Source organism: Nicotiana tomentosiformis, chromosome 5, assembly GCF_000390325.3.
Source record: "Nicotiana tomentosiformis chromosome 5, ASM39032v3, whole genome shotgun sequence".
In the NCBI taxonomy this organism is placed as follows: domain Eukaryota; kingdom Viridiplantae; phylum Streptophyta; class Magnoliopsida; order Solanales; family Solanaceae; genus Nicotiana; species Nicotiana tomentosiformis.
The window spans coordinates 112,647,451-112,675,392 of record NC_090816.1 but is presented as its reverse complement, the minus strand read 5'-3'; the positions used below and the strand labels follow the sequence as shown (position 1 = coordinate 112,675,392).

At 33.7% G+C, this 27,942-nt stretch overlaps 2 protein-coding genes across 2 annotated transcripts; one reads left to right on the top strand and one right to left on the bottom strand.

Annotated features, from left to right (window-relative positions):
• Nucleotides 1-1,836: 1,836 nt before the first annotated feature.
• LOC104087233 (ethylene-responsive transcription factor ABR1-like) lies at nucleotides 1,837-4,587 on the top strand. Its single transcript, XM_009591653.4, has 2 exons — nucleotides 1,837-2,508; nucleotides 3,460-4,587. The coding sequence occupies exons 1-2, from the start codon at nucleotides 2,163-2,165 to the stop codon at nucleotides 4,278-4,280; spliced, it is 1,167 nt and encodes a 388-aa protein (XP_009589948.1). The 5' UTR covers nucleotides 1,837-2,162; the 3' UTR covers nucleotides 4,281-4,587.
• A 4,868-nt stretch (nucleotides 4,588-9,455) lies between these two features.
• On the bottom strand, nucleotides 9,456-26,509 carry LOC104087227 (26S proteasome non-ATPase regulatory subunit 12 homolog A-like). Its single transcript, XM_009591641.4, has 12 exons — nucleotides 26,307-26,509; nucleotides 26,015-26,209; nucleotides 17,614-17,721; nucleotides 17,430-17,534; nucleotides 17,221-17,277; nucleotides 16,935-17,131; nucleotides 14,590-14,689; nucleotides 13,469-13,581; nucleotides 10,885-11,038; nucleotides 10,674-10,751; nucleotides 9,822-10,061; nucleotides 9,456-9,746 (listed from the first exon to the last, which is right to left on the bottom strand). Exons 1-11 carry the CDS (start codon nucleotides 26,307-26,309, stop codon nucleotides 9,843-9,845), a joined length of 1,329 nt encoding a protein of 442 aa, XP_009589936.1. The 5' UTR covers nucleotides 26,310-26,509; the 3' UTR covers nucleotides 9,456-9,746; nucleotides 9,822-9,842.
• Nucleotides 26,510-27,942: the final 1,433 nt, after the last annotated feature.

The window sequence follows — 27,942 nt, the reverse complement described above, 5'->3', positions numbered from 1 at the left end:
TAAAAGGCCTCTCCTTCTATACATTAATAATAAATGGTCGACATAATCCGAATTGCTTTGACTCGAAATGTGTAAGCAAAAGTGCTCACTAGAGCATGGGTTCACATATGCTTTTTAAGAAGTAAATAAGTGAGAAAGTGATATACATAATATTCAAATATAAGTGATATACATAGTCTAGGAAAAAATATATGGGTTCACGTGCACCCACTCCTCCCATATAGATTCGCCCATCTGTACGTGTAAATAACATTATCCTACAGAAAATAATTTTATTTTTATGTCTTAAAATAAGAATATAAGAATTATATCTATATCACTCCAAATCATTTCTTCATATATAGAAACATCCAAATTTTTAATCATAAAAGGCCTCTCCTTCTATACATTAATAATAAATGGTCGACATAATCCGAATTGCTTTGACTCGAAATGTGTAAGCCAAAGTGCTCACTAGAGCATGGGTTCACATATGTTTTTTAAGAAGTAAATAAGTGAGAAAGTGATATACATAATATTCAAATATAAGTGATATACATAGTCTGGGGAAAAATGTATGGGTTCACGTGCACCCACTCCTCCCATATAGATTCGCCCATCTGTACGTGTAAATAACATTATCCTACAGAAAATAATTTTATTTTTATGTCTTAAAATAAGAATATAAGAATTATATCTATATCACTCCAAATCATTTCTTCATATATAGAGAAACATCCAAATTTTTAATCATAAAAGGCCTCTCCTTCTATACATTAATAATAAATGGTCGACATAATCCGAATTGCTTTGACTCGAAATGTTCAAAAATTGCTAAACACGTGAAAGATGAATTATAAAAATATATCTGCCATCCATTCACTAGTATGACACAATAAAATAAATAAATAAAAATATAAATCATATTTTCCGCTTTAATCTTAGCACACACCAATTAAGATGCATCACTATAGTGTGAGTGTCCTTGTTATTTCATTATATTATATATCCAATATCTCTCGTCCTTTATTAATATGAAATTTTAGACTCTACTTTACTCAACATCCTTCTAATTTCAACATGATCAGATCTAATACTAATTATAATAGAAATTCACTAGTAACTTGTACTAATATATATTGTTCACTAGATGTTGGGTGAAGCTATGTGTGGTCAACGATGGTTAACCGAACATTCTTTGTCGAAAAATTATACTGTATATAAGATAAATTTCTTGCTTGTTATTAATAAAAAAATAGATTTTGAATACTTTTGCATAATAAATTGACAATTCTTATTGAATTTTCTGATTTCGACTTTAAAATGAGTTATTAAAGTTAACTAACATTTGTTTGGTATATCAGGACATTTCTCTTGATTTTGTTAATAAGAAATTTAGATAGGTTGTTAACAACAAAATCGGCTAATTAAGTAGTTAGACTTATTAGATGTACCACGTGTACACAAATATTAAATAAAGTTCAAACCAAACTACTAGTGTAAGGTTAATACTAAGAAGAAAGAAGACCGATTCCGCGTCTTCCATGTCGGCCTTTGGAACTCTTAAGATAACCGCCGACAGACAAAAAGGAGTTCCAACACCGCCGGCTGCTCTTTCACAGTTTCTTATCCTCAGAATTATTATTATAAACATAAACTAAAGTACCCCCCACCCCCACCCCCCCACCATATCTTTGTTTTCTCATTTCACACCATTTATTTCTTCACTTCACACTTAGTCTCAATCAAATCAAATCAAAACAGGAACCGCCTTAGCTTTATTATCTTCTTGACTTCACTACTCCACTTGTCCCCAAAAATATACTCTACTATATATATATATATCAAGCTAAGAAAAAGTTAACGAAAAGTATATACTCCATACAATAAAGAAGAGTATATATTAGAGCTGTAGTTTCTTTCATAAGCTGACCGACTCTTTATTTGGCGGCGCTTATTTGATTTATTACTTCAAAAGAAAAGTTCTTTTTGTTTTCTCTTTTTATAATCTTCAACTCCCTACTTGTGTGTGTTGTCTAAATGTCTATATATATATAACGGTCTGTTTAAGAAACTTGCATTGGTACTAGTTTGTTCTTGTCAACCTTGTTGAAAAGTATATATTGTAAACTTTTGCGTTTCTGTATTGGAGGTTTTGGTTGAGTTTTCTTTTTGATTATTGCATGTGTATCTACAAGGTGGCGAATTCAAGAGACAAAATATCTAACAGGAGAAGACATGAAGATTGGGATAGAGATGATAATTATAATATGTTGGAATCGATGTTTTCGGGTAAAATTAATAGGGAAGAGGAGATGTCTGTTATGGTTTCTGCACTAACCCATGTTGTTGCTGGTGAAGATAGATTGAATCACCAAATCTTGACTGATGAAAATGGTGCAGCTGAGAATAATCTTGGTTCAGGTTTCTCTGCAGTTTCTTGGGGTGTTGGAGAGAAAAGAGGACGTAATGAAGAGCAAAGTGGCCATCATTTCTTACATTTTGGAAGTTCTGATATTAGATCATCAGGTATTTTTCCTTTCTCTTCTTTTTTATATTAATAGTTTGGATTTTCTTTTATTTTATGTTTGTGTTCAAGCCTCTGAAACAACCTCCTGTAGAAATAATTAAGTTGTGTACATAAGATCCAATGTGATTTCTATCCTTCTCGGGACTCGTACATAACAGAAGCTCTTAGTGCACTATAATGCATGTCCATTTTTTTAATGTTATGTTCTTATTTAATTAAGTAAATAAAAGTATATTTTCTATTAGCTTTTAGTTGAAATAGATTACACGTTGACATGATACTAGAGTGGTCGAAAATTCTCAAATTAAAACTTAGACGTGTTTAGATGAGATAGGCACACAAATCTATAGTTTATGCTAATTAAAAGCTAAATGTAGAATATGAGAACATAAATGAATTAAGAAATTGCTTGATCTTCTCTATATGGCGTATTCTGCATTAATTTTATTGATGTAGATGCCTTTGTTTTTTGTTTTGATTCTTGTCATTATCTTCATCAAAAATTGCATTTGAAACTGACAATATATAGTATCAAGTATGTGACTATTCACTATATTGATTTTTAGTACAGTATTAATGAAAGGTACTACAATATTGTTAGGTGTGTACAGGTTGTACACATGTTTTCTCTGCACATCTTTTACACACTATTTTGGTCAAATCTTTGTCCTTAATTCCACATATAATAATGGCTCGTACAAATCTTACAACTCAGTCTCTTTCATAATTTGGCATATGGATTTTGAGGTACACATATATAACTAGTTCAATTTAATATATGAGTTGTTATTTCTTTTAGTTTATCATTTAGATGGCATGTATGTGACCTGATATCTACATGTATGTGTAGATATCATATATATTTGTAGATATATATCATTTGGTGACCTAATAGTGTAAAAAATTCTTTGCAGACAGTATATATAACTTAAACTCTTTATGGTATATAGGTGGCCAAGGTACAAGCATTAGGACAATTACCAGCAGCACACCAACAACAGAAGCAACATTTATATACACTTCCACAAATGATAATCAGAATAGTAGCAGTGATCAATCTAGTGGAGGAGATAATAATAATAATAATAATAATAATAATAATAATAGTCAACCAAAAAGAAGATACAGAGGAGTTAGACAAAGGCCATGGGGTAAATGGGCAGCTGAAATAAGAGATCCATATAAAGCAACAAGAGTTTGGCTTGGAACTTTTGACACAGCTGAAGCAGCTGCTAGAGCTTATGATGAAGCTGCTCTTAAATTCAGAGGTAGCAAAGCCAAACTCAATTTCCCAGAAAATGTTAAACTCTTGCCATCTCCAGTATTATCTGATTCTCCAAATACACTTTATTCCGTTTCTTCATCGCCCGATCCAATAGTTCATACTTCTCTGTATCGTCCCAATTTTATTGGATATCCCCTAAGGGACGACGAGCCAATAGTTCACACTTCTCAGTATCGTTCCAATTTTATTGAACGTCCCCGAACGGACGAGCCAATACTTCACACTACTCATCATCAAGCTTTGAATAGTAGTAGTACTGATTTAAATGCTCAAATTTTTACCAATGATGATGAGTTTCTTAGGCTGCATGTGCCTTATTTTCCGAATATGTTTTTATCTCCTGTTCAGCCAGATGCTAGTCAGAGCGAACTCGTAACTGAAGCTCTAGCTCCGCCCCCAAGTCAGAATAGTGGGACCGATTTTCAAACTGCTGCTTCTAATTGGTCAAATTCAGCTTATGATCACCCTTCTTCTTCTTCTGGATAATATTATGTGTTGTACTTGAATATTTCATCTTCTTAGAAGATTTGACTAGCTAGCTAGTACATTAATTATATCCATCACACGAGGTGATTGTTTTTAATGTATTAGTGAACAAGAATTGGCCAGCATTGTCAAAATTCATAGGAGTACGTGGATTAAGGTCTTCTTTTCTTTTTTGTTAGTTTTGGTGATATATTGTTTTGTTAGAAGTACATCAATAATGTACGTAATAATCTTCGAAACAAAATCCATGTATCCTTTTTGTTTGTGATGCCAAATTATAGTACAATTGTGATATTATATTCATGCATATGATCATGAATAATTATATTGTCAAATTTTTTATTCTAGTAACTAGTAAGTACTGCTTTCAACAGTATACACATGTGGAAAAAAAACTGGGCACTAGCGCGGTTATTCACACCTTAACAGCACGTTTGTCTGTTAAGGTATAGCGCGGTAAATAACCGTGCTATATATAAAAGTTGGGCACACCAATAATTTTTCTGGACTTAACGGACACACCAATAATTCATAGGGGTATAGCGCGCATATTTAAGGCGCTATACATCAAATAATTATACTCCCGGAATGGTTTTTTCCTTATTTAAATAGTTTCAGGATTTTGTAAAAATCCATTCAAGATCTTTCAAGTCTTTCGAAATATTTGTTCGTTAAGTTATTTTGCATTTTTTCATAATGTCTGAAGAACGAAGAATTAGGGTTTCATTATATTGGGGGTGGTGGTTGTGGTAGAGAATAACTCAGTACGCTATAGTTGTTCTCCACAGTGTCATGTTAAGTTGCCACTTACAATGGAGTACGATACATTGGTATCGTTGTTATGTAAAAAAATGAGTGTGATCAAACGTTCGGTGAATAGTAAAGTAACAGGAAGATATCTGTATTATGTTACTCCGCAAGGGGTTGCTTGTTATGCTGAGTTTAACATCGAAGACGATGAAACTCTCAGAGATTTTTTGAGGACTCCAGAAGAACCTCCACGTCCTGAAGCGTGAAGGTAGCCTCGCCAATGGGTAAATGAAATGTGTGCATCTCCGGTTGCCACCGCTTTATCATAGCCGTGATCAACGACCAGTCCAACTGCAACCGGCCGATCTCTATGATCCTATAGAAACTCGTATCCTGAAGGCGTCTAACTATACGGGGATGGAGTGGGTGGGCTCTAAGAAAGTCCCACATATCGTCTACCCGTCTAGCGCGGAATGTCTTGGCCAAACACTGCCCCTCCCATATGTACGAAGACCTATGCTCGGCGTGTAGCAACAGTAGCTCTAGCGATGCAGGTTCGGGATGCACAGGCGAAACCTCCATGACGACTACTGTAAATTGAACAATATTAATTAATGTATTTTTCTTTTTCATTGCTTAACATCTTTAAATATATTGCAATATCTTTAATATTAAAATTTATTCGATATTTTTACTATATTGTTAATTAGGTTGATACATTTTCTATATTATAATTTTATATTTTATATGTTACTTTATTATTTTATATGTTTATTTATTATTTAATATGTTTGTTTCTTATTTTATATATTTATTTGTTACTCACTTATTTTTTACTATAATAAAATTAAATAATTAATTTTCATAGCTATACAAGATTTAATTATTAAATATTCATATAACAATACTTAGTTTGACAAATATTGTTGTTTTCTAATGTTATTTTCTGACGTTTGTTGACTAGAATTCGAGAGAGTTTGTGTTTGAACTATCAATTTTTTTCAAATATTTTTGGGTTTAACAGATAATTAAATGATTGATTTCAATAATTACAAAGATACTACGCTAAAGGGCACTACATTTTACTACGCTAAAAGGCACTACATTACAAATACGAGCACTACACTAAAATTACGGGCACAACATACCACTATAGGGAACTAAAGTCACATATTCATATATGTACAACAATAACATCTAAATAAGATTAATTATTCCTAAAATAACAATTTATCTATTTTATTAATCTTTTAGCAAATAACTAATCTAAATCGGATAAAACAATAAATTAATTTAATCACAAAACAATCACGAAAAAACATATAACAAAGTAAAAATTAATTAATTAATATTTGTTTAACAACTAATAACAATTTCTCTATTTTACTAATTTTTTTATCACACTAATAATATAATCCGGATAAAAAATAACAAATTAATTAAATCGTAAAACAATCACAAAATAACATAGAACACAGTAAAAAAAACTAATAGGCATTTTTTATACATGAGTTTTAACAAAAAATAAGTCAGAATACCTCGATTTTAATTTTTTGAAAAGTTGGAGATCTGGTGATATGGAGCCGAAACGAACAACTCACTACGAGATAACGCCTTAGATACGATGTGGGATCGAGAATCTACACTTTTGTGGGACCGATGGGCTCCAACCAAAATTTTTTTCCGTTAAAAATAGGGAGGGGGGCGATGGTTTTTTGGGTTTTTTAATGGGGGGAGGGTTCTGGTTTTGGTGGTGGGGGAGGAGAAGGGCCCATTTATTTATGTAGGTATAGCACCCTTATTTACCGCGCTATACTATAGCGCGGTAGATAAGGGTGATATACCTTCCCGCCCATTTAAGTTCAAATAAAGTGCGGTATTTCATCGTGTTATACCTTAACGGCACGTTGCTACACATATTATGGTCCCCAATTTTTTTTTCCCACACATTATGGTTCTTTGAGTCCAAAAGAACCACACTTTAGTTCCGGACTCCATCATATATACTCACCCCGAAAGCTTGCCAGCTTAGAAGCTAATTCCTCTTGACATGTCCTCCGTCATAGGCATTATATACAACCCCCAGGACTCAACTGCAATTCTCTAAAGTTGTAATTGTACTATATCAGTTTGAATCTGACATTATATACGTATATTCGTTATTGTCCAAGCTTAGGACACGTACTTTTGGTCCAACCGATTTCATGGATTAATTTGTTCATTTGTTACCCAACGTTGAGCCTAAACATCGCGTACTATGTGAATTATTTGAGCTCTATCTCATACGTTATTAGATTTTTTTTTCGTCCTTTTTTAACTGAAATTGGCTCAAGAGTTATAATATCTAAAAGTACATAAATATCAAATTTGAGTTTGTACATATAAATTTTATCTGGAGCAAGAGTTATAATTTAACTGTCTTTTGATAACATTCTGTGAACCTTAAAGTTTGTAAAAGTTTCAGATTTGAATATCCTAATAACAAGATTTGAGTAATTCTTAACCAGATTTAAGATTTAGAAGTATTCGTCATACGAATGTGGTACCAGATCCAATAACGATGTCATTTTATTCATTGACTGATTGTAGGACTCATTATTTCCAGTTACAAGCACATGCCCAAGTCAATTAAATACCAATTAATAATATTTTAGAAGTAGGTAGAAGAATGAAAATGTCAACCAAAATCCAAATCATATATAAAAATCATCATACAACTTCCAGTCTTCCAGAACTTCAAGAACCTTTCCCCTGAAGTTTATTCAATTTCAATTTTGGAGTATTAGTAGGGCCATAGCACCAGAGATTCTATTAGTGGGGTCAACAACTTAATTATTATTTAAGAATAAAATTATCTGCGGTAGGATAACTTCTTAAAAAGCTAACCAAAATAGCCGTACACTCAATCATTTAACATAAAAATAGACGACGAATATATAATGTGTATGATAGTATTATTCAATTTATAATTTATGCATACCGACTAAAAAAGTAAACAGTAATCCGGATCGCTCTTATGTTAATTCTTATCAAGAATAATAAACTAAATGCTCTTATATATTATTAGACAAGTTTAGGGATAACCATTGTAATATTTCATCGACAAATTGGCAATAAAGGAACTTTTGGTTGACGATAATATTTAAGCAATACAATCTTTGGGTTTCCCAAATGAGTGTTTACATTCTTGAATTCTACCAAGATAATGTTAAGTTTATGTCATCTAAAATTCAAATTATTACAGACGAAGAATTCTTTGATGGTGGGTGGTGTGCATTTCAAATTCAGACAATGTCAAATTAGGTATCACATTAATTAAAAGAAGAATTAACTCAAATAGCCGTTCATCCAACTACTTAAACTAAAAATAGTCAAGGGAGGTATAATGTATGCATAATTTATGTATTATATGTGTATAGATAATGTATGTATAATTTATGTATTATATGTGTATAGATAATGAATGTATAATCTATGTATATGGCTAAATAAATAATGAATATGGTCAGTTATTTGCGTAAAGATTATATCATTTATTTTCTTTTGAGAAGTGACGAAAATAGAAATGTAACTTGATGGGCGTGAGGCTTTCATAAAATTAAAACAGCTAAATATGGTTGCAAGAACAAAATGTGCATCTCAATTTCAAATAAATTGAGATCAGCTAGATAAATAATCACTAATATGTTTCCATTTTTGCGATGAATGTACTTTGGCTTTGTTTTTACAATTACTTTCTCTTTATTCGGAAAATGTAAGGTAAATATCAATCTAGAAATTGAAATGTAGAGAAAACGATATCGAGCTAACCGTTTAACCTCGACTACGTTAAAAAATAATGGGAACAAATATAGATTTACTGGTATAAATTTAGATTTTCCTATCCCCTTTCGTTACCGGCATTTATAATGTCAGCTTATATAATTTAAAAAAAACATGCTGGAAGAGCTAATCACAACTTAGAATTTGTCATTTAGCTGGACGCCATAGAGAAAAATTAAAAATAAATAAAAGCCATAGCATAATTGATTCTCGCTCTTTATGCGCACTTCTAGCTCTTGACTATGATTAATTAATGTAAACTTTTACCTCAAACTTTTTCCTTCACATATCACTTAATCATAATTTACTAAATGAATTGGTCTAAATATCGTGGATAAGTTTCTATCGTTAGTCACATGTGTCCCTTTTTACGCCTTCTATTTTTCATTTCAGATTATTTGAATAAGAAAACAACCTCAGGAAGCAGGATGCAGTTATCTATTCCAAACATACGCAAAAAAACTCCTTCCCCTGCCACTATGCCAAGGCAAGGATATAGTCTTAAGACTCTTTTTACGCATCCCTTACCATCATCTCAAGTTCTAAAAGCGGATTCCAAAACAAGGAGGAACACCATTAAAATCACACCCAGGGAAAGCAGCATTTTCAAATAAAACCATGGCTCTCTTTCTCCGGTCCTCTGAATGTGATAAATAACAGAGTAAATAAACATTAAAGAACTTGAGATCTTTTAGCATCAAACCTGAATTTTGTTGATCTCAATGAATAAATCATGCAGAGAAAACATTGCTAAAGATACAAAAGGGTAAATGGGGGAAGAAAGTCGAAGCCCTGACACCGAGAAAAGCAAGCAGGCAGATCATGATAGCAGGGGGCAAGGTTGATTGCAAGTTTTTGTTCCTGCTGCTAGTCCTTAAAATAGAGCAACCCAGACTGCAAAAGGATTTCAATTTTGTCACATAATCAACTTCCTTACCCCGAATTGCTATAATTGATGTGAGGCTCTACCTGTAGAGTCTGATTAGTCTTTCAAGCCTTTAATGCAGCTTTGTGTACCATTGTTTCTTTGTGGATTTGGTGGCAACTCTTCTCTACAAGGTCAAGCAGCTTCTCCAAATTAAAAGCCCATGAATTCAAGATGTCATTGCTGTCTTTTGCCGGTTGGAAACAGACTACACCCATAGGTCTGTCAATCTTAGCAACCAATGCTTTTGATACAACCATTTCAGATAGATGCTTCTCTGTTTCCTGAGATAAAAAAAGAAAGAACACGAGGGTCACCAGAAGAATTTATGCTAAGAGAGGTATATAAGTTTCTGTGAACGGCTGCAGTGTCTAGACAGGCTATGCTCAGTAGTCAGTAACAATGAAGAGAAAATAGAACGCGGGCACCCAGAGATTGGTTCAGTTCCATCATTTGAAAGTTAACACCACAGAAGGTAAAATATGAAATAATAAAATATTGGAAACATCTAGCAGCTCACCAGTGATCAATGTTAACAGAATTTTATTTTACACTGTCACAGAGAATCACCTTTACTATTTTAACACAAAAATGTAGCACAAATTTCCCTCCATCAGAGCGCTACAACAGTGATCTAAACTATCACGAACAGGTTCTGAATTAACAAAGTCAGCAGCCTATGGATTTACAAAATCAAAGTTACATCGCTGTAAGGCACAGAGAGACCCAAGACTTGTAGACTCTTGGAGCCTCAGCCCTTGCACTTAGGTTAGATCACATTAGCTTTGTAATAGCAGGCACCCACATCCCACAAAAGTTGAAGTAAAACATGTAGCTGTTGTACACAACACATGAATAAAATTTGAATGAGGGATAGCAATAAATTAAACATGCACCTGGATACTGAGGCACAATAAATCTGCCAGTCTCTTCAAAGTTATTCTCGAGTAGTATTTTGAGACGACAAGGATGTTCTGCAAGGAAAGAGTATTTGAAAAGCGAAACATCAAATTCAAGAGCAAAGTGGAGGACTGCAGCATAGACCAAGTTGACAGGTGCCATTATAACAGAATCAACCAATAGAAACTTTAAGCCTTCGGATATTACATGCTCTATAACTCTCAGTCTGAGATCTTCGGCAGCCTTATCACCCAAAGTGCCACCAGGCATATTCTTTTCATTTTCAAACTCATCCTTGAAAGTATTCCATAAAGCAGTCCATTGAATGACCTCCATGGTAATCAATTGCTTCAAAAGCAGCCTGAAGCAAAAACAGAAGGTTAATAAAAGCCATAACTTGACTTTTCTGTTTAGAGTTTCAATTTTGAAACGTCAGTTTCAAAAAGTATGGACTTCAAAGATCCCCAATCATTGAATCGTTCTGATATGCACCGGTACCGGATCTAAAAGTTGGCCCCCAACTCCCGGTTTTTTCATTTTTTTACCCCTACTCGACGGAATAAGCTATTAACAAACACTTCTGACCATGCTTATGTGGTGGTGGCGCAGCTTATGTGGCAATAGTGCATGCCAAACACACTGATAAGTGCATGAATATGATTTATTTAGCTAAAAAAAGTACTAAATCATTAAAAATTTACAATAAAAAGGAAGATAAAATATAAAGAAAAGAAAAGAAAACAACCCCTTCTGTCACTCCTTTCCCCCGTCTCCCCGTCTTTTCTTTTTCTTCCTTCCCCTTCTTCCTGCTTCCCCTCCTTAAACCCTCTTCCACCGTGAATTCCATTCACCTGAACTCCCAAAAAGCTGACGCCTTTCTTTCTTTTTCCTATCCTCCTTTATTCCTTCCCACCCCCACACACACACCTCCAGCTTACTCTTCTTCCTTTACCCTCCTTCTCCTCTTTATTCATGTCCCCCACCTCCGCTAACTTCAAGGGAAATGGACTCGAGGGAGCTCCGTCCACAACCACCTTTACATTGCCGAATTTGAGGCAAAATTAGGGAATATCAGAGGTTTCTTTGGCAGAGCTGAAAAAGATGGGGCTTTCTACTTCTCTGAGAGTCATCAATGGTAAAATTAGATGAAGAATTGTTGATCATGACGGTGAATTGTTGGTGATGGAAATGAATTTTAAAGACACGCTTGTTGTTAAAAGAATGATGAAGCACGAGGAGCTACTGTGGTTGGTAGAGGGAAGAAGGTGATGAAGGAATGAAGTGGAGAAGTGAGGTTGGTACCAGTGCGGTGGCATGGCTGATCTTTAGAATAATGAAGAAGACGGTATTTAAAGGTGGTTTTGACAGGGCGGTCAGTGGGGTGTTTTGTGTATAGATGGTAAGATGTGAATTGAAGGTGGTAAGGACGGTAGTGCTAGAGGTCTTTGGCAGTATATCTACTGATGGAACCACCACCATCTTTCACATCTCTCTTTTTACCAGATCTGTTTTGGTAAAGAGAGGACGAATGAGATGAGGGGGAGATTAGGTTAAAAATATTCTGGTGGGGGAATAAGGAGCCACTGTGAAGGTGAGTTGGAATATGAAGTTAGGAATGGGCTAAGAAATTTTAGTAGAAAATCAATGCAAGAAAAGAAAAATTTTTGGTGTTGATGACAGAAGAGGTGTCAAGAGGTTGTCCAGGAGGAGACGAAAATGATGGAGGGTGAAGAAGAAGAAGAAGAAGAAGAGAGTGCAAAAATCAGAAATTTTATAAACCGGTTTTTACAAGTAGGACAAGCAAATTACACGTGTCAAACAATAAAGGACATTGAGGATCACACTCTGATAGAGGTGTTTAAAAAATGTGTCTTGACAAAGTAGGGGTGTTAAAACGTGGAAAAAGAGAGTTGGGGCCGACTATAAATTCTGGTCCAAGGACAAGGTAATTGGGTATTCTGCCTTTCAAAAAATACGGACTTCAAAGATCACCTAATCATTGAATGACTCCGATCTCCTTCAGCCTCAACATGCAAAAAGCAAACTGGCTCGGTTACATTTTATGTGCATACTTTCCCCTTTGGTCTGTCCCGAGGAAAGAATGATTACCTTTTTATATTTAGAATTAATTTAACTTTAAACTTCTCATTTTATCCTTAGTGGGATGATTTAAAGCCACAAGAATGTTTATGGCTCGTTTTAGACCACAAGTTTCAAAAGTCTTTATTTCTTTCTTAAAACTCTGTGCACTATGTGACGGTGGGAGTATCAAGTAAGCAAACATTGCAAAAATGCAAAATCCAGTGAGCCAAGATTCTGAATTCTATTTTTCCAACCAATGTATTACATCTGATACGATTTGACTAAGGAGGGAGTTTAACATGCTAATTTGACACTTGTACTATAAATTACCAAGAAATATTAAAATAGTTGCTGAAACTTCATTCGTTTACGGAACATAGGATAAATTTGTGAATAGTTAAATAAATTCAAAATCCTGAAGTCTTTGAAACATGCAAAGAATGAGATTGTTGATGGATGGTGATAACATCCTCGACATGCTGAATAGAAATTGCCATACAAAATTGTCCAGAAGGTGTACAATATATTTATTATCAAATAGTCCATAACCACACGAGTTGACTACGGTTGCCAAAATTTTGAGAAATCTTAACTCCACAAACCCCAATAAGCAAATGCAAAGATAATATCTCCACATAGTAATTCCTTTTTTCCTTTTTCTATAAGTAGCATCAATAAACATACTGTAAGAGAATTTTCACACGAAAACCTGAAATGAGGGATTTCTGAAAGATTCTTGTCCTCCAAAGTTGAGTTATGAAGACTTGATTGCATAGGATCATGGGGAGATAATACTAAATACCAGCAAATTTTCCTCAGAACCTGCATAAAATAACAGAGTTCAGCATGCTGGTTGATCAAATATTATCTGCAATAAGTCATCTTCAAGAATTGGAATCTCAAATACAACTGATGAGCTCCTCTACCTACATCTATCTACCCCTACGAGTTGGAAATGCTTTTAAAATAAAAAAACATGTCAGCTCCATTAAGAAAATAGCCTCTTATTAAGATTCAAGTTACCATTTACCAAAATAAAAAAAGCTATCCATCCACAGATTTTTCTCCTAATATACCAGTTTCAAATTTCTTTCCTTTTTAAAGCTGTGTTACAGTTGTTTTACACACAAACATTGGCATAGATGCCTGTGGTGCTCCAACATGTGCTTGAAGGTCGAGAAGAAGCCAAGACCTTGATCAACAAGGGTGGACTTGCAAGTGATAAAGCTTTCTTCTTTTATTCCCACATGTAATCAACTTTCTGACAAATGAAAAGGATGCCTACCCTCTTATCTAAAAGATGATAAGGATGCCCTTCTCCCCTGAGATGAAGAGAGGCCTGACTAGCTGCATAAGACTACAACGCCAGTCTCAGCTCACAATTACCATATGATACCAAAGAAAACTAATGATATTCCTTCTCTTCTTTAACCATTCATTTCCCAGAAAAAGAGAAGGAGGACAGAGTATGCCTCTATGAATTTGATATATACTGGTAATTCCACAGCATCTTTACTTGACGTAGCAATTGGAATTTCATAGTGGGAAATTAATTTAATCATCCTCTCTTTTAAAGTTATGCAACAATAACGTCTCTGTTTCAATAGATTAATAATTTCCAAACCATTTTAGTTTTATCAAAGTTGGTATCTGACATTGGTAAATGAATTTGATGTCACTTTATTTTGAAGTTGTGCAGCAGCACAATTATTATTTAATTTTTCTCTAATGAATCGCTCATTCACCAACAGTACATTGGATAATACGACAAGCAACATCTCAAAATTATAATGAAGTAGAACGTGATTATGCATGAAAAGGACCACTTACCGGTATCCACTGTGCTGGGTCTTCTTTCACAGAAGGGATCTCATATATAGCCTTATAACAACGACATATTTCAAGGTAATCGTTGCTATGTGAGTAATACCTGCACCAGAAAGAGAGCAAATGGCTCACCAGTTTAAGATATTCAAATGCAAAGAACGATCTCCAACTGCAACAACTTGTTCATCTAGAGCTACATCATTCAAAATTATTAAGCAGGCTCTTTTAGGCCCTAGGATTGGTGATCTGCTAAATCAGCAGTCCTGCTCCAACCTAAAATTCTCGGAGAAGTTAAGGGCACAACATCATATATATAGCATAATTATAGTTCCTCCATTTTTTTCTCCAAATAACTATTACATTTGCTTGCATTACATTTCTATTTTTTACTTTTTCCCTTTTGTGCTTTCTTCCCTAAAGCCCAGCCTTTAATTGCGCTTTGCACTTAAAGTTCCAACAGGCTTTGGAGCTTTTTTGCACTTTCCGTTTTTGACTACTTTGTTCAACTTAGGTGCCTAAAATGTATAGAGTTTAGATGATCACAACCACATAATTTAATTATCATGTATTCTCAAGAAAACTCACACACTTCTTGAAAGGAAGAGCAGAGTATAACAGAACTATAATTGACCTCCTAAATAGTCTCCTGCTCCTAGTGAAATTTTATGGATGGAAATCCATTCATCATATAAACCAAAACAGAGAGAGCAAATACGAAACTGCCTCAAACATGCAGCTATGCGGAATTTGCATTACTCTCTATTTCTCAACGGTAATGAATGCACAGATGTGTATTATCTCTTTGGATGAAAATATGAACCATTCTGCTAAAATGAATTGTTACTGAGAAAATATGGATAACATTCCCTTTAGGGGTCGTTTGGTAGAGTGTATAAGAATAATGCTGAATAGGGTGTATTAGTAATGATGGTATTAGTTATGCTTGCATTAGTTATGCTGGCATATTTCTTATCCATTGTTTGGTTTGATGTATTAAAGCATTGCACAATTTCTAAAAGTATTTTTTGTTTACAAAAATACCCTCATAACCAGTCCATCACTTTTATCTTTTTAAAAGAAACATATGTTGAGGAATGTTTTTATATGAAAAAGGTTTGAAAAAATTTATTTGATTTGTCTACCTATATTGTATTATCGAACTGAATATTTATTTATAAAAAAGAAAATATGCTAAGTATTTATTTAATTACTAGGGATACAATTTTATTTCCCACTTTCTTGGATTATTTCAAACTTGCATTAATATAATAGTATATTTTAATCAAGCATAAATTTTGAAGGACAATTTTGTCTTTAACTAAACTAATGCATGCATTAAAACCCATTGCATTGTTAATACCATGGATTCTTATGCATTAGTTATGCATAGGATAATACCAAATAGGGTGTGTATAAGTAATGTTTGCATAACTAATGCATAGGTTCAAAAAGTGTACCAAACAAGGTATTATTAATACACAAAGTTAATGCATGCATTATTTTATCTAATGCATCCTACCAAACGACCCCTTAGTCCCTTGGATAAAGGTAAAACACTAAAATTCTCATAGACAACAGTGTTATCAAAGGCGAAAAGCGCAAAAAAGCTCTAAAGTCTATTGGGGCTTTAAGCGCAAAGCGGAAATAAAGTGTGGGCTTTGATGAAAAAAGGCGCAACTGGAGAAAAAGTAAAAATATGTATATGTAATCCAAGGCCAATAATTATAAGCATAAATAACAAATATATGGACAAAGAAATTGAAAAAAAATTACGACAAAATGAAATATCAATTGCTTAGTGTCGCCTTTTCAAGATCACACTCATTGGCAAGGAAAAGTATGCTTTAGCTTGATGCGACACTGAAGCGCTCGCAAAGCGAGGTGAAGCGCTCAACATGTTTTGAGCCTCGCTTCAGGGCTTAACGCTTTAAGCGCGCCTTTGACAACACCGATAGACAACTAAAACATATACACAACGAGGATAATCAGAATTTTTATTCAGGAAGCATGTCTTATCCAAACTCAAACGTAAAGGTGAATTATGTAGAGCAACTGTCAGCAAACATTGAAAATGAGCACATAAAAAAGTTGTCTCTTAAACACTAATATGTCCAGTACAGATGCTACAGAAATCACCAAAAATAAGGGCAGAAGATGCAAGCTTTAACCATGACTGCAGTTAACTATTCCAAGTTTTTCTACAGAAATAATTAATACTATATTAAAATCCTATTTGAGTTTGCATAAATGAGCTGAATGCTTGATAGCGCAAAGGGTGTAACACTATCATCAAATCTAGAGAAAACAACTTGACACAAAACCCACATTTAAAACATAATCAGATGTACCTAATCATTAATTGATAGTAGATTTGCTTCAACTCTAATAGTGATGGAATATCTGCAGCAGGCTCCTCAACCACATTTTCACCCTCCTTTGGTTTTTTCTTTTCCTTAGAGGGATCAGCTTCAAACACTCTGGGATTGATCTTTCTTGAGAGTATTTGAGCACGAACATAATCTTGACGATCTAAGCATAGACGAACCTGCAGTATTCAGCATCATACAGTTAGTCCAAAGGCATGCTCTCATTTATGTTTGAGTAGAAAGAAAAGAAAGAGTATCTATCACATACTTGTTCAAGAATGAAGGCTATCTTCTCAGTTTTTGCCATCGCCCCAAAAGTTTCAACCTGTTAGTTAAGCCATGGGCGCATTGTAAGTGAAAACCATCGAGAAAGATTTTTCTAGAAAGAAAAGGAACCCCACTGTTGCAGCTTGACATCGATTGAGCAAAGCAAAAAAGACCTAGAAGACACCAAAGCGAAAGTCACCAAATACTGACCGCAACTTCTTGCATCAAATCAGCAGCCTCGGCTATTTTTCCTTGCTCTTCGTTAATCTTGGCGAGTTTCTTAATCAAGCGAGCTCTCTCAATTTCGACATATATCTACATGCCAGATCACGGTTGCTCAGTAAGAGAGAAACAGATTGCAGCAATGTTTTTATGAAAATGAAAACACGCTAACCTTTCCAGCAGACACATTGTTAAGCGTCTTGATGAGTTCTATCTTAGTGTCAAGATCTGGTGTCTGGTCAATATACTGCATTGCTTGTTGGACCATGGCCTGTACAGCCTGCACAAGTACAAGAAAAACATCAAGCATGTTACTAAAGTATAAAGAGGACAAATGAACGCAGAAAATCATCCATCAAAACTAGACAAAGTACTGCATTGCCCCATGTGTATATTTTTCACGGGAATGGCTCACTATGTATATACAGGCATCAATACCTAGGAATTTACAGGTTAATCCATCATTGTTATTAAGGAGTTAGGGGACTAACCATATACTAAGAGTAATTAAGATAGAAAGCATTTAATACGCAAGAAATAATAACTCTTAATATTATACACAAACAAGGGAGTGGTAGAGAAACATAATTTGAAATATAAAGACTTACATGACTACAGACGGAGAGAGGCATCCCTTTCGGGAAAACCCCAAAAGACTTCTTAAAGCAGGAAACTTATTCTTCAAATTTTTGCTATTTTACAAAGGGGTTATATTACAAGGTTTGAAAGGTGGAAAGTGGTTTTTGTCATTGGTGAAAGAGAAGGGAATATGTTATTTTTCTTCGGTTGTTAGAAGACTCAATTTATAGGCGTTTGCGGACTTCACTTCCGGACTTCATTTTGCTTGAAGAATCTTTCCTTTCTCTTATTCACGTGAAGTTTCAGAATATGTCTTGCATTATTGTCCTCGACTTACTATAAGTCTTGCATTATTGTCCTTAAGTTACTGTAGGAGATGCCTTTCCATATAAAATGTCTTCTCATTCATTTAGATGTCTTTTCATTGCATTACTGTGTTGAGCCTTTCTTTTGATTCCCAACTACTTTTCGTCCTATTCTTTGTCTTTTTCGATCTTCTTTTCTTTTTGGCTATTATGACTGGGGTCTGCTTTTATGTGTCAAGATTGTGTAAGGCTATTGAGTCGAAACTCATTCCTGAATCATCATTTGGGTCTTGAGCATCTTAATATTTAGATTATCGTCTTCTCCTGAGCTTTGTCTTGGAGATATTTCTGGACTCCATCTCTAGAGAGTAAACAACTCCATCTATATTTCGGAGCGCGTTTTTTTTAGTGAGGAGTAAGCCCCAGAGACTTTTTCAAATTAAAACAAAATTTGTTGAATAAATCCTTCATATAATACCTAAATTCTCAAAAGTGAGTTTGGTTACTTGGTAATTACTCAAAAGGTTTAAAAAGGAACTCAAAAGTATTAAATTTAAAAGTCAAGACTTTTTTTATTGATTGAAGCCCTAATTCATTGTCTTTCCCAATTTTTTATCTAGTCCGCTAGTCTGCTAATATCTCTCAAAAGCAACGAATATTTAATACAAAGAGAACTCCATTCTCCTTCATAGCAGCAAGTTCAAAGTTCAAATTGCAGGTTAATCATCCTTTTTGTTCCACCATATAGAAAACTTTATTCTTTTAGACTCAAGTTACCTGTGCTTGTAAGTAGCGTATAATAGATTGTTTTGATTAGTTTTTTTTGTGGGGATGGAACTATTTCACATATTTATAATTTTCTTCAATTTTTATACAATTTTACTTGTTTATAAATATTTACTGTCATTATATTATTTTATAAAATATTAAAAATTAAATACCTATAAAGCTTACACCTCGTGCCTCGGGGCTTACGCCTCTGAGGTATATGTAAAACGTCTCGCCTTACGTCCACGCCTTTTAAAACACTGCTTGTGACTTTAAAAAATCTAAATTTTGCTCTAATTTTTCTAAAAAAAAATCTTTATTTATTTTGTAAGAATTCTATTACATCTAGTGTTCTTATTATTTTCTTGAGATTTTTCACTAAATTTAATTATAAAATCTACTAGAGTATTATATTGTTTGTCTTCAGTATGTAATATATGTTCTCCACAACTAAGGTTACACTTTATGACTGAATTTTCTTTTAATATTCTATATTTCTTTTCCGGATATATTCTTAAGTCTAGATATTCTAGATTCTTTAATTTATCTATCATGCTTGATTTTATCTATCCCAACGGTATCTACACTTTGTTCCTTTTTATAAATTGTATTCTATGTTCTAAGGTCTCTATATCAGTTTTTATTCCTTTTAATTCCCAATTTATGGCAGATATTGTTTCTTTACTTATAATATATCTTGCACTACTGTATTTATTATTAACGATGATAATTCTTGTGTAGCTAATTTTAAGATTGTTGTTAAGAGTTTTTCAACTTTCTTTAATTCTGTTCTTCTTTCTACTTCTCTATTTAAATACCAATAATTGATAGCTATTTATCTAGTCAAAGGGTGTTGTCTCATAAATGTGTATTTAATATGGTTTAAAACAAATTGTTATCTTCTTTTTAGAGACTCGAGCTTTTATGTATCCTAGTAGTCTAGATTATAATCTTGATATTGTATATATCAATTGGTTTAACCTCCAGGGATTCTCGTTTGTTCTACTTAGTCTAATATATTCTGGGTATAATCTATTTAATTCGTTTTTTACTTCTTGATAGGAGTTCATTTCTAACATATGTTATCCTAATGGGATATGTTTTATCTATCTTTTGATAAATCTTATATAATTTCTTCCTTGTGTTATCTCGTTATTAGAATTCTGTATTTCCCAAAATGAGATAATTCTTAAAATTTGTCGTCCAAATCAGTTTCTTGTTCTCTTTGATGATTTATCTCTATATTATTCAAATATATTTTTTTTTTGTATTTTTAATTTTTTCTAAAGTAAGATGTATTGATTAACTTTCATATTACATAACAAAAGCAATTGTTTACTCACTAGAGACGGAGTAATATTTTTTAAAAACATTACTCATACACTAGTACAAACAATAAAAACTGAAACTTTTCTTTGTCTTTTTCGATCTTCTTTTCTTTTTGGCTATTATGACTGGGGTCTGCTTTTATGTGTTAAGATTGTGTAAGGCCAGTCCCAAATGATGACTGGGGTCTGCTTTTATGTGTTAAGATTGTGTAAGGCTATTCAGTGGAAACTCATTCCTGAATCATCATTTGGGACTTGAGCATCTTGATAATTTAGATTATCGTCTTCTCCTGAGCTTTGTCTCGGAGATATTTCTGAACTGGGATTCGTAAATCTAGAATCATATCTATTAGTTGACAATAATTTTTAACCTACTTAACTGGTTTGCGAAATCCTTTAAAATGTTCAAATGTTAAGTTATAGATTGATATAGTATCAATGAAGTTCAACCATCTTCTTCTACTGCTATTCTTTTCATTTATTTTTTGGTGGAACTATAGCTTCACAATCAGTTATAATTAAAATTTCTGGTTTATTTAATATATATAGTCTGAAACTATTTAGTCCATAGATTACGGCTAATATTCCCACATCTATACTGCTCATATTCCCTTTTTCTTTATATTTACCGCTTGGTAAGCAAATATTTTTTCTTCACTCTTATCGTTATATTTATTGGGTTTGGCTTTTAGAACTGCTCCCCATCCTTCAAAATTTTCATCTGTTTCTATAATTAAATAGTCTGTTTCTAATGGCATATTTAAATCAGGAATATTTTTTATTTTGTCTTTAATTTTTTGTACTAGTTTAATATCTATTAAAGTGTTTTTGTCCCGTAGAACCTGTCTTAGCATATAAAGGTCCAACTATTTTGCCTACATCTTTCATGAAATTTCTTGCATAATTTACTATTCCTAAAAACCTTTGTAATTCTTTAATATTATCTAGTTTGTCTGGCATTTCTAAGGCTTTCTTAGTTATATGGGGTTGTAATTTAATTTTTCCATTTCCTAAAAGTACTCCTAAGAAATTTGTATAATTTTTACATAATTCCATCTTTTTACTAATTATTATTCCGTTATCCACGAATAGTCTGAAAACTGTTTGTAGGTGTCCTAAATGTTCTTTAATATCTTTACTAAATACTAATATGTCATCTACATATACAAAACAAATCTTTATATTCTCCAAATATATTGTCCATTTTTCTTTGAAAAATAAGTGGAGCTGTTTTTAATCCAAATGGCATTACTAACCACCCAAAATGTCCTTCCGGGCAAGTAAATGTTGTCCATTCTATACTTTTTTAATGCATTTTTACTTGCCAATATCTTCTTTCCTTGTATTCTATTTATTAACTATGTTTTATCATGTAACTTATATCCATCTATTTTAGTATTATCATTAATCCCCTAAGATTGAAGATAAGGAAACAGGGCGTCCAAGCCTCACCCTCAAGACACATATTTTCAGGCAATGTTAGATAATTTTCAATTTAAGCCACAAGCCTTAGTAGAACAGACTAGTATGGACAGAATATGGTTTGGGAAACATAATTTAATATTTTTCCGCCGTCAAATATGTCATTCAGAGTTCTAGCAAAATGTATAATAGATAGACCACATAGATGCTTGATAGATAATTTATGGATAGCATACAATACAAAAGACACTAAATATTTTATAGCTGCTCTAAATGCTCTATGCCAATATTTTACGGACAAAAGCCAAGAAAAAAGGTTTAAATATTATGTGGTAAGACAAATGGTGTTTTTCAAACTTGGCTAGAAGTGTTAGGCTCTATAAAAGATTTAGAAAAACCTCCTTTTAAAGGTTTTAATGATTTTACTGAAGCATTAGATTATTCAAGGGGTATATTAGGACCAAATTATTATATTTCTCCAGCACTCAGACAAAACCCGAAAAAAATCTCTCAATATAATATTCAAAAAGGTACAGATAAAATAATTTTCTGTGATCATTGCTCATCAATGACTGAAGCCTTCAAGACACTAAATCAAAAGAACGAGATTTTGGTACAAGAAAAAGTAAGACTTGTGGAGCAGGTGAAAGTATTAGAACACAGACTCCAAGCAGTAAAGTTTGAGTTAGCACAATCCCAGACTCAAATTGTCTCTCAACAAATCCAGGAGGTGAGTAATCCACAACAATTGAGTTCTCCATCTCAAAGTAAAATGGATGTGAAGGGTGTGCATTCCCCAATGAATGCAATAAAATCCACTTTATCGGATGGAGATACAGTTAATCCAGTTCAAACGGTAGCCGGAAAAGACTTATCAAATCCGTTTATGGTAGTCACTTTGCCAAAAAGTGAAGATGAAGATCAAGCCAAACAAAACGAAGACTACCTAGAACATTATTACAAGGAGAAGTATTGAAAATGAAAAACATAATCTCTAAAAAGAAAAAAAATGAGAAAATCGAAGATATAGTTAAACAAACATTAGAAAAATTCTTCCAAGATAGGGAGAACAAAGACAAATATATGATCAAAAATCACAGTCCAGAAATATCTCCAAGACAAAGCTCAGGAGAAGACGATAATCTAAATTATCAAGATGCTCAAGACCCAAATGATGATTCAGGAATGAGTTTCGACTCAATAGCCTTACACAATCTTGACACATAAAAGCAGACCCCAGTCATAATAACCAAAAAGAAAAAATGATCGAAAAATAGAAAGAAAAGGACGAAAAGTAGTTAGGAATCAAAAGAAAGGCTCAGCACAATAATGCAATGAAAAGACATCTACAGGAATGAGAAGACATTTTATATGGAAAGGCATCTCCTACAGTAACTCAAGGACAATAATGCAAGACCTACAGTAACTCGAGGATAATAATACAAGACATATTCTGAAAACTTCACGTGAATAAGAGAAAAGAAAGATTCTTCAAGCAATATGAAGTTCGGAAGTGAAGTCCGGAAGTGAAGTCCGCAAACGCCTATAAATTGAGTGTTCTATGAAGACGGAAGACACACTACAACAACCGAAGAAAATAACATATTCCCTTCTCTTTCACCAATGACAAAAAGCACTTTTCACCTTTCAAACCTTGTAATATAAACCCCTTTGTAAAATAGCAAAACATTGAAGAATAAGTTTCCTGATTTAAGAGTCTTTTGGGGTTTTCCCGAAAGGAAACCTCTCTCCGTCTGTAGTCATGTAAGTCTTTATATTTCAAATTATGTTTCTGTACCACTCCCTAGTTTGTATATAATATTAAGAGTTATTATTTCTTGCATATTAAAAGCTTTATATCTGTAAATTAAATTCATTACTCTTAGTGTGTGTGTGTGTATAGGGCAAAAAGGAAGAGCACATCCAAAAAGCCACTTCAAATATGGGATGAACAGGACTCGGGAGCTTACAAAAAACTCGAGTATGCTGGCCTGATTTTCCTATAACACAAGCACATCGGTGGCCAATTGCCCAAGCATTCGCAGATGTAGCCACAATATGCACGTTCCCAGTCAGGTTAAAAAAGAACAGTCCAGTGCACTAAGCTCCCGCTATGTGCGGGGTTCGGGGTAAGGACTAGACCACATTGGGTCTTATGTACATAGCCATACCTTGCATTTCAGCAAGAGATTGTTTCCATACTTGAACTCGTGACCGCCTGGTCACATGGAGACAGTTGTTACCGTTGTGTCAAGGCTCCCTCTAATTAAACACCAAGTGCCTAGGCCTCTCATGCTATGCAATTAAATGGTTCATATACTTCCTTGCATCCTAGCCCACGGCATCTATAGGTACTTTGTGTTTCTTGTTCCGGTAAGTTGTATACAGAAGTAGTACCCAGATAGAAATTGTTGTTCCTAAGGCAAACACATCCAAGACCGATAGGCCATCCATGATCATTTAATACCGCAACTACTACCCTCTCCAAGACAAATATTTGGGGGCACAGGAAAGATGGCTCAAAAGTTACACAAATAGAGCTATTGATCCACAATTCGGCTGCCAATATAGGATTCTATATTTGTATCTTGGTCGTAGTTGACAGATTTCATTTGTTTGGTTCTTAATCCCAAGCTCTTCCTTTGGACCTCTCCGCTTAATGTCACTAATCAAGAACTTTAGCCCTTTGTTAACCCTCTCCAAATACCTTTCCAAGAAAGCTCAAAGTGTCTTTATCCATCCCACGTTTCAATTAAATCCTAATAATTCAATTTTGGTCATTTATCTTCCCCAACCATAAATTTGAATACTACTTCTAGAAGTCCAGCAACCAAATATCACACTATTTGGCCAAGCTTCTAAAATCAGCTTATTTTAAGAAGTGCTTTTCTCAAAAGTACTTATCAAAAAACTGATTTTGGTGATAAGCAGTTTGAGTTTGGCTAATTAATTTGAAAAGCACTTTGAGCATTAATTAGTGTTTGGCCAAGCTTTTAAAAACTACTTCTAAGTGTATTTTTCTCAAAAATGCTTCTCAGAAGAGTGCTTTTGGAGAGAAGCTACATTTTTCTGCATCCCAAAAACTGCTTCTGCTTCTCTTCAAAGGCACTTTTTTTCCTTCTAAAAGCTTGGCCAAACACCTCTTCTCCTTCTCTTCACCTCTTCTCCTTCTCTTCACCTCCTCCTTCGTTAAACAAAGGTTACACACTACGTTGCAAAAATACATAAAGTTTTGACTTACACACTATGGATTCAGCATGTCCTCCATGCTCTTGTCATTAAATTTACAGCAGGATCAACGAAGAACCTAGTCAGCATATTATATCTCCGCCATATAATACATATTGCAAAAACAATTATACTCATGCACAAGGACGACATGCACAAATCAAAAATGGTCTAAATTTGCTTATCGAAAAAAAATAACTCAAATCACTTTAGTAGTATGATCAGAAAAACAAGTGTGAGAGAAGCAAAAAAGGAAAAGTTGGAAAGTAAATCCAATTTTGGCAAGTCTAAATACTAATTTAAACTGTTTTTCTCAACTCTTGCAAACAAAGATTACTAATACATTTTCCTGTAAGTTCTAACCATTCCTAGCATCAGCATCACAGTTGGGTTCATCAAATCAACCTTGCTTATTTACTTAGTAAAGTACTACTCCATCAGTCCCAATTTAAGTGATGCACTTTCCTTGTAAGACTGCCCAAAAAGAACGATACCTCCTTATATTAGAAACAATTTCACTTTAAACTTCTCATTTTACCCTTAATAAGATTAATTCATAGCCACAAAAATGTTTATTACTTGTTTTAGACCACAAATTTCAAATGACTTTCATTCTTTCTTGAAATCCGTGTCCAATCAAATAGAGCCAAATAAATAGGGACTAAGGGATTATATAGTAAGACAAAAGATCAAATCAAACTTCATTTGCGCGAAAAAGTCAAGATCTTTAGCTACAATCACATCAACAAATTACGCGCACACAAACTACCAATTTCTAAGACTTTCTACCTTTTTACTTCACAAGTTCACATAATTTAGCAAATAAAACCTTGAATTTCAAATCCAAATTCATAGACAAACAAAAAAAACAATTTTGTTTAAACAAACTTATAGAATACACTCATAAATAAATAAATAAATATAATGAGATAGATAAGCATGCCTGTTTCAATTGACCACGGCGCTTAGACAAGAGAACAATCTGTTCATTTAAAGTATTCCAAGCACGAGCTTCGAAGCAAAGATGAAGAATATCGGTAGCCGCTTTTCTAGTTCCGGCGACATCTCCAGCTTGCCTCATCTGCTTCTCTACATTCAAAAGCGCTTCTATTTGGGCCTCCAATTTCCCATCACCTTCCTGTAAACGCAAAAACAAAAATTCAAATGAATAAACAGAGGAATAGATCGAAAATAAAGCACGAAATATAGAAATCTAAAGATAATCGAACATTTACCATATTGAATTTTTGAGTTTTTTGGAGTTCGATTGAGATCGATTCTGAAACCCTAGAAGAGAGAGACAGAACGAGAGAGAGAGAGAGAGAGAGAGAGGAGTGTTTGAAGACTTCTAATTTTTACTTTTGAGTTTTTACACTTATTTTCTGTTTTCTGTTTTGTTTTTTTTCTTCTTTATTCCAGTTTTCTTGTGGGAATAGTTATTCTCTGCCAAAAAAGGGCGATCTTTTAAAGAAAAAGGAACAGAGAGATTTCATTGTAGGCCTTATGATTCTCGAAAATACACTTTCATCCTGTCACATTACTTTGCTGCGTTATTGAAAAAATATAAAAATAGTACTAGTACTAACTACTAAGGGCCCGTTTGGCCATAATTTGTTTTTGCTTTTTTTCAGAAAATTTTTATTTTTATTTGAGAATCAGTATTTAGCAATGAAAATTTTAAATTTTAGTTGAAATTAAATTTCAAAATTGTTTTTAAAAAAAAAAAAATTCCAAAAGGCTATTTTTTAAAAAATTCACTTCAAATCATTCACAAAGATTCAAAAATAATTTCAAGTTGTATTAGTGTCCAAACACAACTTTAATTTTCAAACTCTTTGTGGGATTAATTATTTAATGCGGAATAGAATAGTACTCGATTATAAAATTAATTGATCACGAATTTGCTAATTTTCTATGTAAAAATTCAACCAAATGTTGGATAAAATAATTCCACATCTAATCTCTGTATGGGGTAAAATATATTCATATTTAATGATCGCATGAGAAAGCGACACGTGAAATCGAAGACAAAAGACAGTCGGACCTGAAGGCGGTGATCTCGCTTGTCATCAGAGAGAATGATACTCATAAATGCAAAATAAATGCATGTCATCCGGTAACATTCAATGAAGAATATTTTATAGCATCAAGTGCATGATCTGTTACAGAGAATATGGCATTCACTGTCCACCATTACATATTCTTCAATGGCTCTCATTATTTGATCCTAGGACCATGCTCCCTATATGTAACTATAAATAGTGAGCTCTATTATCATTATAAGGGGATGAATTTTCTGACAAGCATACACCATATTCTATCAAAAGCTCACTAACACTTTACTTTCTTGCTTATTTATATTATCTTTACTGCCTCCGGAAGCTCTGCACCCGGGACTAAGATATCTGTCGTTTTACTTCAATTTCAAGGCTAAGTCTTCCATTTTTATTTGATCCATCTGTTATTTTGGATCAAATAGATTCATTTGTCTATAAACCATGTATAAATTCAACTGTACCGTCTTACGGGTAAATATTTTGGCGCCCACCGTGGGGCATAGATAGTCGTGTAATAGAATTGATCCCTGCATCTTTTACTAACTTATTTGATTCTTTGTTTTTAGTAAAAATCATTAAAAATAGTAGATAATGATGTCAACAACACACACAACGTTGAGGCCCAAGGAAATGAGCCTCGGCATGAAGATTCCATTAGTGATACCTGCAATGAGGGGAACAAGGACACGCTGGTTCACGACGGGCAATATTAACGACACGTTCGGGAGGCTACCCTTGACGATGCTGAAGATGAACATGTCGTGGAAACAGTAAGGATTTTGAGGGAACAACAAGAGGCCATTATAGGCCATCT